A 13,267-nucleotide genomic window follows, 5' to 3' on the forward strand; every position below is an offset into this window, starting at 1 on the left:
TAACTTGTATATGACAAAGCTGAACAAAAGAGTTTATTCTGGAATAATTTAGCCAGCTGTTTGTTTAATGCTGATTTTGTTCCATTTATAATGTTAGCATGCGATAAGATTTAGGGAGTATTAAGGGTCCTTAGGTGGGAAGGAAGGGGAGAAAATGTAAATACTACACAGTAATATGGAAACTTGTTTCAGCCTGTTGGTTGGCTAATTTATGTATAATTTTATTGTTGACGAAGAAAGGTCTTATTTGTTTGTTACAACCAATAAAAATGATTTAAACATAAAAAGGCTGCTATTGTTTCATTGTTTCTGCCAACTTTGCCGGTATAATTGAGCCATGAATAAATGTTATGCCTCTGCTATGTTTAACACTAGCTGTTAAGCCCGTTAAAAAGGGCGAGATTTTCAGCTACCCTCCTTGCCGCCGCTCCCTCCACTGACCTGACAGCACCTCTCACCTCCATGTGAAAGCACTGCAGGCAGCAGTATATCACTCTGCTGCTGCCTGCAGCGCTTCCACACGGAGATGAGAGGCGCTGTCAGGTCAGTGCAGGGGGCCCAATACGGAGGAGGGCGGGAGATTGTGGAGGTTGGTGCGCGCAATGTTCGTTTCCAGGCGGCAGCGTCCGACAGTGACTCCAACTCCGTTTCCCTCTCTGTTCCGCCTTCTGACATCATCACGTCTTGACGCGAGGGCGGGACAGAGAGGGAAGTCTCTACTGCACATTTGCAGGCGAGTCGGTCACTTGCCATTTATATGTTTGATTGCTGCATTCATTTCAAAATGTTAAGATAGGCCAGACTTTTAAAACAGTTTGTCAAGCAATACTTCTATATTGTACTTGACAGAATATTAGAACTTAAACTGTGCAAATAAATCTTGGTTAGTTTTGATCTGATTTTGAGCCACACATCTTTCTGGTCCAAAAAAAACAAAAACCATGATTCTAGCAGTAAAAAAGATCTTTTCAATAGAATTGGAAAGAAACTAATCTGACAAGACTCCTACTGGGAAATTTGCACCTAACAGAGCAAAATTTTGCATAAATGTTTTTTTGCACATTTTCAGCAAAGTATCTCTCAGTAAATATGCATTCAAAGACAAGTTTTTTAACCATATGTTAGCAACCTTGTTGCCAACAAGTTAGCAAATTATTATTTAATTTGAGATTATCAGGGAGGAATCTTTATTGAATGAGTCTTATGTAAACATGTCATTAAATAACTCAAATTTTGTTATACCAGGAGATCGTATCTGGGAAGAATTTTTCAACATCAAGTTTAATGAGGTAATGGCATTGTGGAAGAGATTTTTTTAAGGTCATTGTGAACTAGGTTGTCATGTTTGTCCTAGTTATGTGCTAAAAACAGCACTCGCGCTCTTCAAAGTATGGATTTTCCCAACTTTGGCAGATTGTTTAAAACATGATCATTCCCAAATGTTATGGGTAAACTAGTTACCTGATTTTGAAGAATTCTTCTTTGGAAATGATCCAGCTACTTATAAATCTATAGCAAAATATTCTATTTTTACTAAAATAATGGAGGGGATTGTAGCTAAGTAATTGGAAGAATATTTGGAAAAACATACCCCTGTTTACTAAGCCGCGCTAGCGGCTGCCGCACAGCAATGCCGACACAGGTGGCATTAGCACATAACAGCCGCCAGTGTGGCTTAGTAAACAGGAGAATAGTAGTTTAATGCAGACTCATTCAGGTTTTAGTACTGAATACTTTTAGGTGCTTTAACAGCTGAAATTTGGACTCCTTTTAAAAGCCATGAAGCAATTTGAACTGTCATCAGCCTTTGATCTTATTGATGATACAGTGCTTTTGAATTTTGCGTTTGGAATTACTGGGACAGTATGGAACTGTTTGAAGCATTTTAAAAACATAGACCTTATAGACTAACAATGGGATCTACAGTTTCAACTATTTGGAGGACAGAATGTGGAATCTTTCAGGGATCTTCTCTCCCCAATTCTAAGTAATATTGCGATGTACACATTGGAAAGATTTTTTTCCCTCGGAGGTTAGTCTGTATTCATATGCAGATGATATTACATTACTTGTTCATTTCTCTGCATCCTTAATGGATAGTGTACCAACAATTAATTTGTGTTTTCAAAAGATGGAATATTTTCAGTTGAGGTTTTATACTGCCAAACTTCAGATTCTTTTTGTATTAAGATTCCAACTGAAAATAAGGATTTTGCATTAGAACCCTTTTTGAGAATTCTAGGAATTATATTAGACCCTCGTTTATTGATATACTACTACTATCACTGCAGACTTTAAGCTTAGGGGCCCTTTTACCAAAACAGCAGTAAAAAGTGGTCTTAGTGCACCCTTACGCAAGTGCTAAGGTCATTTTTACCACTTGGGTAAAATGGTCAATTTTCCTATTTTCCTATTAATGACCACATGCTAGTTTTCTCACTGGCGTGTGGTCATTAGCACGAGCCCCTACTACCACCTTATGTGTAAATGGTAGACACAGGAGCCAACTTTTCAAAATTATTGGGGGTGCTAAGCCCAGTGGAAATAACCCTTCCTTTGACACATACAAAGAATTATCTCAATATTGGGGGTGCTCAAGCACCCACAGAGTCGGCTCCTATGGTGGCAGGGACTCGCATGCTAAACCTGTGCTAATCTGTTAGCAAGCAGCAATGGCCATCCGTTAACTGATTAGTGCAGAACACGCCCACTCTCTGCCCCTAGATCCTAAAAAAGATAAATAATTTTAAAGAATGTGGGTAGTGTGGGCACATCCCCAATCTCAGCGTGCTCCACGGTAAGCCATTTTTTTGCTGCAGTAAACATGTGTTAGTGCTTACCAAAGCTTTATAAAAAGGGCCCCTTAGTGCAGAGAATATTTTTCAAAATATGTCAACTTCATCGTATTAAAAATAATTTTCTGCAAGAGCATCTTCAACTTGTCACAATTGGATTATTATAATTTGCTTTATTTGGGTTGTCCTGATATTTCGATTAAATGGCTACAAACGTTACAAAATGAAGCAGCTAGGTTGATTTTTGAAATAGGTAAACTTAAAACTGTTACTCCTTTATTGACTATTCTGCACTAGCTTCTTATTCAGGCAGGATGTTATTTTAAAATGTGTATTTCTGTTTAACATTTTCAGGGTCAGGCACTGGAATATTTAACTTTGTTTGTAGAATTACCATCACTTAAAAAAAAAAAAAAATCTTTGTGTTCAAATAACTTTGATTCCCCACTACCCATCGGCAAAAACTTAAAACCTAAAATATTTTATGTAACCTCTTTTTCTCATCAAGCCTCAAGTTGTCTGAATGCCCTTCCTCTTAAGACTTAGATCCAAGGTTTGTTATTTGAGATTTAGAAAATTAAAGTATACTTGTTTGAGTAATTATTGTTGCTAAAATTTCTTTTTTTCTGTGTATATATCTTCACTAACTATAGCTAGTCCTCCTGATTGTAATCTGCGCTGAGCTGTTCTTCAGTTTGCAGCAGAATATAAGCATTTCTTATATTATACTAGTAAAAAAGGCCCGTTTCTGGAACAAATGAAACGGGCGCTAGCAAGGTTTTCCTGGGAGTGTGTATGTTTGAGAGAGTGTGTGTGAGAGTGGTGTGAGAGAGAGAGCTAGAGTGAATGTGCAAGTGTGTGACAGAGTGAGACTGTCTGTGTGACAGTGTGCGTGTGTGAGAAACAGTGTGCGGCAGGGCCCCCCTCCCCTGTTCCTTGCACCCCTCACCCCCTTCCCTCCTCCTTCCTCCCATCCTTTTCCTCCTCCTTTCCACACTTTGACTTCTTAAGTCTTTCAAAAGTCTATCTACCCAAGTGGCCTTAACGCCCAGTATCCGGATACCCCACCGCTTTCCTCCTCACCCCTCCCCCAAGATGTAACACTTTCACTTCCTTCATTCTTTTAAAAGTCTCCTATCTACCCTGTGTCCAAATGCCCGGCATTCAGATTGTCTTCGTCTCGTAAATTTTCATTTCTTTCATTCATTCAGAACTCCCCCCCCCCCCCCCCCACCCCGTTGAACACTTTCGGTTCCTTCAGTCTTTTAAAACTCTATCCACCCTGTGTCCTAATGGCCAGCATTCAGATTGTTTTCCTTTCTTTCATTCATTCACAACTCCCCCCCTCCCCCTGTTTAACACTTTCGGTTCCTTCAGTCTTTTAAAGTTGTCTCCTATGTTCCTTCCGTGTCTCCAGGACTCACCTGCTGGTTCCGCTGCACCAGCGCATCGTAGGAGCACAGGCGTAAGACCATCAGGCTCCGGAGCAGCACCCAGGTGTTTTTAACTCTGATAGGCTTCCCGGGGGTCTCAGAAGCGGATGGTGACGTCAGGGGAGAGAGTGGAGGAAGAGGTTCGAGTCGCGTCCTCTGCCCAATGCATGTGCTCCACTTTTGTCGGCCCAACCCACTCCTCCTCGGTCTCCTCAGGATCCTCCGTGGACCGCGACAACTCACGCGCAGCCACCTTCTCTTCTTCACCCCCTCCACCATGCTTCCTCTTCGGCTCCCAGCTACCAGTCACCATGTACTCTCATACGTCACAGAACTGCGACATTGCGCAAAATAGTGATGACGCGTATGTTCAATCTTCCTTGCCTCGTCGTGGGCACGGATTTCGAGGTTCATTCAGAGTCCGAGCATCGGTTTCACCTGCAAGGATTAGTCTGTTTTCGGGATCTTTATTGGCTTCTCCTGCTGCTCTAATCTGGGAGAGGGGACTCGTGGAGTCTTTTTCTGACACCTCATGGTAAGGGAGTAATTGTGCGGAGGGGGACGGTTTTTGGCGGGAAGAGGGGGTTGACAGGGTCACGGAAGGAAGGCAGGGGGAGGAGGAGTAGGGAAACACGCGGTGCGTGCCTGCCTAGCAGACCACCTCCGAGGGAGGCACAGTCCCAGGCACATTAGAACGTTGGAGGTGAGAATTATAGGATTGTGCTGTATTGAGGGAGCTTAGTCCAAACAAACTTTTTCAGACTACAGTGAATCAAATTTAAGATCAATGCTGAAAAGTGAGCCTCAAAAATAAAATATTCATATTCAGCAATAAAAAATTGACCTAAATGGGTGAATTTCAGGTTGCTAAATTATGCTGTTCAAAAGAAAATAAAAGACTGCTAATTTTGCATTATTATTGTGCAGCAATACATAATTGCAAACATTACTTATTTTAGTGACCATAATTGTGCAACTAGAATGAATCTTGTTCTAAAGTTTTGCAGACTGTAGTCTGAAACCTCCAAGAACATATATACAAAGTTTAATCAAAAGTAAAGATGGTCATGTAGAGATGATTTCTAGAATTGGTCCACTTGATACAGACTGACCCAAAAGCTAAACTTTCCTAATTGAACTGATTCCACATAGATTTCATCTTCACAGATTTGCAAGCGGTGTGTACATTGCTACTAAGTTTTGATTTATCTACCCCAAATCATTAAACATTTGGATAGCAAGAAAACAAATTCTTCTGTAAAAACTGTAGTCAGTACCATCATTAATTCAACAGTTCTTATAAAGCCCACCTATAATGGTGAATATCTTCAAATGATTTAGTATTATTTATGGCAAACACGCATAGGAAGCCCTCCCCTGTCCTCATGTACTGGTCCCTCATTGCACTGTACTCTTCTTGACCTGCTGTGTCGAGAATGTCCAAAAGACAGGTCTCTCCATCAATTACTACTTGCTTTCTGTAGGAATCCTGAGAAGGGAGAAAATATTTTTGTTAATATAAAAGATTCAATAGGTTTTCAATGTTTGTGCCTGTAGAACATTTTTAAGTAAACCTAGCATCAGAAACTACTATGCTTCCTGCCAGACAAATCAGTGCAGGCATTAGTACTTTATCAAACTGGAAAACATTGGAGACATCATGATCAAGTCTTTAATGCCAAAAAAAAAAAAATCAATGGAAGTTACTGTTCAATTTCACTAAGAAAAAAAAAGCCACAATAAGCCTGATATAAGTCTACTGTATTCATATAGGACAGTTAACCCATTTAATGGCCTTAGAATAAGGCCTTAGAAACTGAGATCATCTTATACTGGGCTATCAGATTCACAGAAATACTGCAGAAAGCTACAAAGCTGTTTACAATAACCTACCTTTCCAAGCAAATGTCCTGAACAGCAAGATTTTGTTTTGTCTTTTTTAGAAGTGTTGGATATGAAAATACAATGCATAAAAACTGTCAACAACATTTGTCAAGCTAAACTAACTCACTCAGTATGCGAACAATTTAAAAATACCTTACACATCAGGACACTTGTTTGAAGAGGTAAACAATTGAAATTAGCAGCTTAGAACAAAGTTGTACTCTGAAATAAACTATATACCAATACTCCTATATAAAAGCATTGTGGTTTTTTTTTTAAGCCTTTTTCTGATAAAAGATGGGGTGTCATCCCCAATTATCAAGCAAGCAATATTTGATTTTTTTCTCTCTCCTCTTTAAAAAGGAGTCTATATTTACAACCTTACTTGCAGCCCCTTCTTTCACAGTGATTTTTGGAATTGCTGTTGCCCTTTAAAGGTGAAGTTATTTATACTTGTTAATTTATGAGTCCTTCCAGACCAGTGGGTTATGTCACCTTACCAGCAGTTAGGAGAGATTCTAAACTTTCCACTGATATTGATATACGAATTGGCGCAGCCTGGAACTCCTCAATATGCTTCCCCGATAGGTATGTGAAAACAAGCTTGACAGATCCAAGGATGTGAGAAACTTCAGGTTTACTAAGGCTACAAGGTCTGGATGCAGAAGCACAATACCAGAGAGGTAAGGACTCCTTTGAGATTCAAAATTAACCATTCTTTGGCACCAAAAAACAGAGTAGCAACCCTTGCCCTGTTCTAAAGCAGAAACAGGCTTGACTGAAGTTCAGCAGAAGCGGCTAGGGCTCTTCAGCTTGGAGAAAAGGCGGCTGAGGGGAGATATGATAGAGGTCTATAAAATAATGAGTGGAGGGAGTCCAAGATGGCCGCCGATTAGGACGGACGCGTTTTTTCGTCTCTCCCTTTCCTGAAAAAAAATATCGTTGTTATGCCTAAGAGGAGGGGAAGGGCTGCGGCGACTGCCTCCCAGCAGCCGAGAAATGTACCTTCTCTTGGTTCTATCGAACCATTTTTGCAGAGAGCCGCAGGCATGGTTGTTCCGTCAATGGGTGGCCCGCTTGTTCGCACACTAGCTGGAGAAAGTGAAGCGAACACAGGGCTGGAAGTTTCGTTGAGCCCAGACGGCAGAGAACCGCCTCCTCAGCCAATTGGAAGCAGTTCCCCGAAGAGTGCGCACTCAGACGCGAAGACCGGAGGGTCAGGTAGCGGAGAGGAACGGGAGGCTATTCTATCCTCGATGGAAGGTTTGGGAAGTTTGTTAACTCCCACCTTAACTGCTCCCATACAGAGAAGAACCACTGAGGAGACCGTAGGAACAAATGGGAATGTAAGTCCGATACACACTGAGACAGAAGATATATTTCCTTTCAAAAAACCTACTGAAGTAACTTTAGACAATCTTTGGCATCTAATTGTGGAACTTGGTAGGGCTTTATGCCCTCAGACAAAAAAAATGTCAGAAGAAATTGTTTTATTGGATGGGAAATTGAAAGAAGTAGAAATTAAACTTAATACTGTGGCCTCACAAACTGAAAATTTTGAGAAAGAATTACAATATATACAATCTGTGCAAACAACAATTGTTAAAGATTTGGTAAACCAAAGGAGGAAATCGGAGTTTCTTGAAAACAATCTTAAAAATAATAATTTACGTTTTATAAATTTTCCTGCTTAGCCTCTGATTTCCCCACGGGAAATGTTAAGAAATTATTTCAGAGAGGTCTTGGAAATTGGTGAAGATCAACTCCCTCCTATTTCCCAGGTTTTTTATATCCCGGGTAAAAAAGATGAACAACTTCCAAGTAATCAGGCAATAGATGTATCTGCATTGTTAGAAAGATCAGATAATGAAATAATTACAGCTTCAACTTTACTTGCTACTGTGGCGTTGACCTCTGACAAATCATGGATATTAAAGAAATTTTTCCTAAAGAAAGAAAAAACCTTTAGAGGGTTACAAACACGGATTTTCCCGGATTTGTCGAGAGATACGCAGAAGCGTAGGCAAAAGTTTTTGCAGTTGAAACAAGAGACTCTCCAATTAGGAGCAACGTTTTATTTAAAATATCCTTGCAAATGTTTGGTTAATTATCAGAATGTCAAATATGTGTATTTTGACCCTTCCCATTTAAGTTCCTTTTTAACATCTAAGAAAGCTCTGTAAATGAATATATACCTTGTCTGGAATGCTGATGTCTTAGTTTTGGTAACAATTTACTTGAAATGTTTAATTTCTTTTCCTTATATCTCCAGTATTTTGAATACTTGGACTCCCTATTTGTGGACTTTAAAGCATCTAAAAAGGAGATGTTTTCTCTTTTTTTTTTTTTTTTTTCTGAAGAAAATTGTGTTACTTTCCTTTGTAAATTAGTACTCTTTGGATGCTTTTTTCCTTCTCAAGTGGTATTGGCTTGTGATTATTGAAATACTAATAAATATAAATTTAAAAAAAAAAAAAAAAAATAATGAGTGGAGTTGAATGGGTAGATGTGAAGCGTCTGTTTACGCTTTCCAAAAATACAAGGACTAGGGGGCATGTGATGAAGCTACAATGTAGTAAATTTAAAACGAATCGGAGGAAATGTTTCTTCACTCAAAATGTAATTGAACTCTGGAATTCATTGCCAGAGAATGTGGTAAAGGCAGTTAGCTTAGCGGAGTTTTAAAAAGGTTTGGACGGCTTCCTAAAGGAAACATCCATAGACCATTATTAAATGGACTTGGTGAAAATCCAGTCTTTCTGGGATAAGCAGTATAAGATGCAACTTGGAGACGCTACCAAACAAACAATTCTGCAGCCAAAGCCACCTGAGGCCCACCACCACCAAGGCTAGTATGTGAGAACCAAGGAGGTTAGATTAAGACAGGAGATGGCATGAGCCTATCTAGCTCATTATGTGGGCTGAAGCCAGTAGGCGAAGCTTGCCAGCAGTAAGCAGATCTTGCCACCATTTCTTTTGTTACATTTGTACCCCGCACTTTTCCACTCATGGCAGGCTCAGTGCGGCTTACATGGGGCAATGGAGGGTTAAGTGACTTGCCCAGAGTCACAAGGAGCTGCCTGTGCCTGAAGTGGGAATCGAACTCAATTCCTCAGTTCCCCAGGACCAAAGTCCACCACCCTAACCACTAGGCCACTCCTCCATTTTAGTTCACCCAAAACAAAACATAGTAACATAGTAAATGACGGCAGAAAAAGACCTGCATGGTCCATCCAGTCTGCCCAACAAGACAAACTCATATGTGCTACTTTTTGTGTATACCCTACTTTGATTTGTACCTGTTCTCTTCAGGGCACAGACCGTATAAGTCTGTCCAGCACTATCCCTGCCTCCCAACCACCAGCCCCGCCTCCCACCACTGGCTCTGGCACAGACTGTATAAGTCTGCCCAGCACTATCTCGGCTAAGCTCCTTAGGATCCATTCCTTCTGAATAGGATTCCTTTATGTTTATCCCACGCGTGTTTGAATTTTGTTACCATTTTCATTTCCACCACCTCCCACGGGAGGGCATTCCAAGCATCCACTCCTCTCTCCGTGAAAAAATACTTCCTGACATTTTTCTTGAGTCTGCCCCCCTTCAATCTCATTTCATGTCCTCTCGTTCGACCGCCTTCACATCTCCGGAAAAGGTTTGTTCGCGGATTAATACTTTTCAAATATTTGAATGTCTGTGTTTCTCCTTTCTTCCAGAGTATACATGTTCAGGTCAAGTCTCTCCTCATACGTCTTGTAACGCAAATCCCTTACCATTCTCGCAGCTTTTCTTTGCACCGCTTCAATTCTTTTTACATCCTTTGCAAGGTACGGCCTCCAAAACTGAACACAATACTCTAGGTGGGGCCTCACCAACGACTTATACAGGGGCATCAACACCTCCTTTCTTCTGCTGGTCACACCTCTCTCTATACAGCCTAACAACCTTCTAGCTACGGCCACCGCCTTGTCACACTGTTTCGTCGCCTTTTGAAAACAATAGCATACGATTATTAGAAATAAAGGACTGCCTATACACGATCCATCTGTAAAAAGTCTAAAGCTGTTCCAGTTGGATAGGCAGTGCCTTAAAAGGAAGTTTGTTTTTTTTAAACTTGACAGCTTTTTTTATTTATTTGAAAATTTCCCATTATCTAGATATATGTTAGGAAATAAAACTGAATATCACTAAAACAGCTTTAAAAATTATTGTAGAACCAGCACTTATAAAAACTCTGTATTTTGTTCTCATTTTTCTACACTGTTCTATATACAATACAGCAAATTTAAGGGGCCCTTTTACACAGTAGCAGTAGCCCAAAGCGGGCATACCGCTCGCTCTTCCAAGACTACCGTCAGCCTAACATGGCTGCCGGCGGTAGTCCCGCCCTGAGTGCGTGCCATTTCCGGGGAAAAAAATACCCCCCCCCCCCCCCCCGGAAATGGCTTGCGTGGCGATAATTGATGCGGACAGCCTGGTTACCGCCGGGTTAGCACGGGAGCCATTATCGCCACCTCAATGGGTGGCAGTAAGGGGTCCCTGCTGCATGGCCATACGTGTGCATGTGTGCTAGGGGCTTTACCTGCAGCGGTAAAAAGGGCCCTGGCGAGCGGGAAAGAGGGCACCCACCGCTAGCGCAGGGTCCTTTTTCCTGCAGCTTGGTACAAGGACCCCTAAGTGAGGATATCCTGTTTCCAGACAGGTTCATCTTAACTGCTGTAATCTGCCTTGGGAAATGGAAGTAAAATTAAACTCTCCTTTCATTGGGGCACACGTAATCCCATCTTCACTTCATCTGTTTTGTAGAAATTTACGTTTTACATACACAAATGGATTATTCTTTTTTGAGCATGGTTTCAGGGACAAGTCAAAATAATAAATATTTTGTTTCTCATTTGTTTAAACACAACTAAATGGGCTATAAGCTCCTAATGCATTGGTTCTCTTATATTTTGTTCTTGCGATGACTTATACTGTGCCAAAACTGAACACACACTATCTGGTCGACAATAAAAAGGAGCTCACTGTGAGCACTACCCACCCTAATTGTGTTGTGGCTGTATATGAGGAATTGTGATAATGCAAAAACTGGTGTATGGTTTTGCTCCTAGTTACGCATCCAAAAGGTTATATAATCCTTTCAAGAAAGCCAGTTAATCGTTTTAACTTATTAGTGGAACACAACCACAAAGGCATGGTATGATCACATTTTAAATATCATCACATGCCCACAGGTATCCACACATACACATTGCGAGAGTCAACTTCTACAGAGTACATCCAAAACAATTTTTATTTCCTCATTTCCATCTTTCAAAATTCTAGACAGAAGATGTACAAATCAGTAGGACCCAAAGCAGTCCAAAACAAGTAAAGTCAGAAACAAAACAGTTTATACACAATTGTTCAACCACCCTTAGGATTCGCCTTTGGGTTTAAAAAGCATTACCATGTGCATGTAAGGTCTAGATAAATTAAAAACAATCAGTTTAAAGCAAATGCCCATTAATATGTAACACTTGGTAGCAATAACAGTGATGGGATTTTTATTATTTTATTACACAGAAACAGAGTAACATAGAAAAATGACAGCAGATAAGGGCCAAATGGCCCATCCAGTCTGCTTATCCTCAGTAACTCCTAACTCCTCTTCCTAAAAGATCCCACGTGCCTCTCCCAAGCTCTCAAATTCTGACAGTCCTGGTCTCCATGACCTCCACAGGGAGGTCATTCCACGGATCCACCAACCTTTCAGTGAAAGAGTATTTTCTTAGATTCCTCCTAAGCCTATTTCCTACTACTACTACTTATTTCTATAGCACTACTAGATGTACGCAGCGCTGTTCACTTCAACATGAAGAGACAGTCCAGGCTCAACAGAGCTTACAATCTAATCAGGACAAACAGAACAAATAAGAGAGATAAGGCCTGCCCTGCAGAAATGCTAGGATATGCACAACCTGAGCAGAGAAGGAAAGAAGTCCATGCTGAGAACACCAGCCCTCGAACATCCTCCATGGATGTAGAGCATTGCTGAGCCCGAAGGAAGGTAGCAATGACCGATCAGAATAGCCTTTTAGTCTCAACTGAACCCTTTCAATGGACAAGCCATAAAACCAAAGAGGCAAGGATCCTCCATGAGTGCCGGACCTTGCTTCAGTAGGCCGTGTACCTGCGGAAGATGGAGAACATCTCCATCCAGTAGTTGAATCAGGTCCATGTACCACAGCCTCCACAGTCAATCTGGGGCTACGAGAATTATTCGACTCTCGCAATGTGATCCTTTTCAACATACAGCCTACCACGGGCCAAGGAAGGAAGACATACAATAGATGTGTCTCCAGCCAGGGCTGCAGTAGGACATTGATCCCAATTACGCCCCATTTTTTCCAAAGGCTGAAGAATTTGGGCACTTTGGCATTCATTTTTGTAGTCATTAAGTCCACAAGCGGAGAACCTAATCGGTCTGCAAACCCTGGCTGGATAGTTCTCATTCTCCCAACTCCAAAAAGAGTGCCTGCAGAGGAAGTACACCTCCACATTCAAGGACTCAATGATGTGAGCTGTCAACAAGCACAGAAGATCTTTCTCTGCCCAATTCAAGAGGGAGACTGCCTCCACCGCCATCAGATGGCTGTGGGTTCCACCTTGCTTGCTGATATAAGCCACCGAGTTGTTGGACAAACCTCATATTGGGCCTCTACCAGAAAGGAAGTGAAGTCACGTAAGGCATTCTGACTGCCCTGAGTTCCAAGTGATTTATCAACAACCGAGACTCCTGTTCCGTCCAGGTGCCCTGTGCCAGATGGAACTTGCAATGAGCTCTCCAACCTGACCTGCTGGTGTCTGTTGTCACCACCTCCCACTGTGCTATCAGAAAGGGAGCTCAGACAGTCAAATTCCTGGGCAACCACCACCACTGCATACTCCGTCTGGCAACCAGCATCCAAGGAAGATGAAAGTCATACTTCTGTGACACCAGTGGCTAAGAGACTCCCGTAATAGCCACATATGAGCCCTTGCCCATGGCACCACTTCCATCGCTGCTGTCATTAACCCCAGAACCTGGATGTAATCCCAGACACTGGGCTTGCCTTGATTGAGAAGATAAATCTGATTAACCAGCTTCAACCTCCTGCGTTCTGTGAGGAAGGTCCT

General features: G+C 41.4%; 1 protein-coding gene across 3 annotated transcripts in view; it reads right to left on the reverse strand.

Annotated features, from left to right (window-relative positions):
- The window catches only part of KRAS (KRAS proto-oncogene, GTPase), a 170,610-nt gene that overhangs the window by 107,557 nt on the left and 49,786 nt on the right, over positions 1-13,267 (reverse strand). For all 3 annotated transcript variants that reach the window (XM_030214516.1, XM_030214517.1, XM_030214518.1), the window contains exon 3: positions 5,539-5,717. In XM_030214516.1, the coding sequence (XP_030070376.1) occupies positions 5,539-5,717 (179 nt within the window). The remainder of the gene's footprint in view (positions 1-5,538; positions 5,718-13,267) is intronic.

This window comes from Microcaecilia unicolor, chromosome 9 (genome assembly GCF_901765095.1).
Source record: "Microcaecilia unicolor chromosome 9, aMicUni1.1, whole genome shotgun sequence".
Taxonomy (NCBI): domain Eukaryota; kingdom Metazoa; phylum Chordata; class Amphibia; order Gymnophiona; family Siphonopidae; genus Microcaecilia; species Microcaecilia unicolor.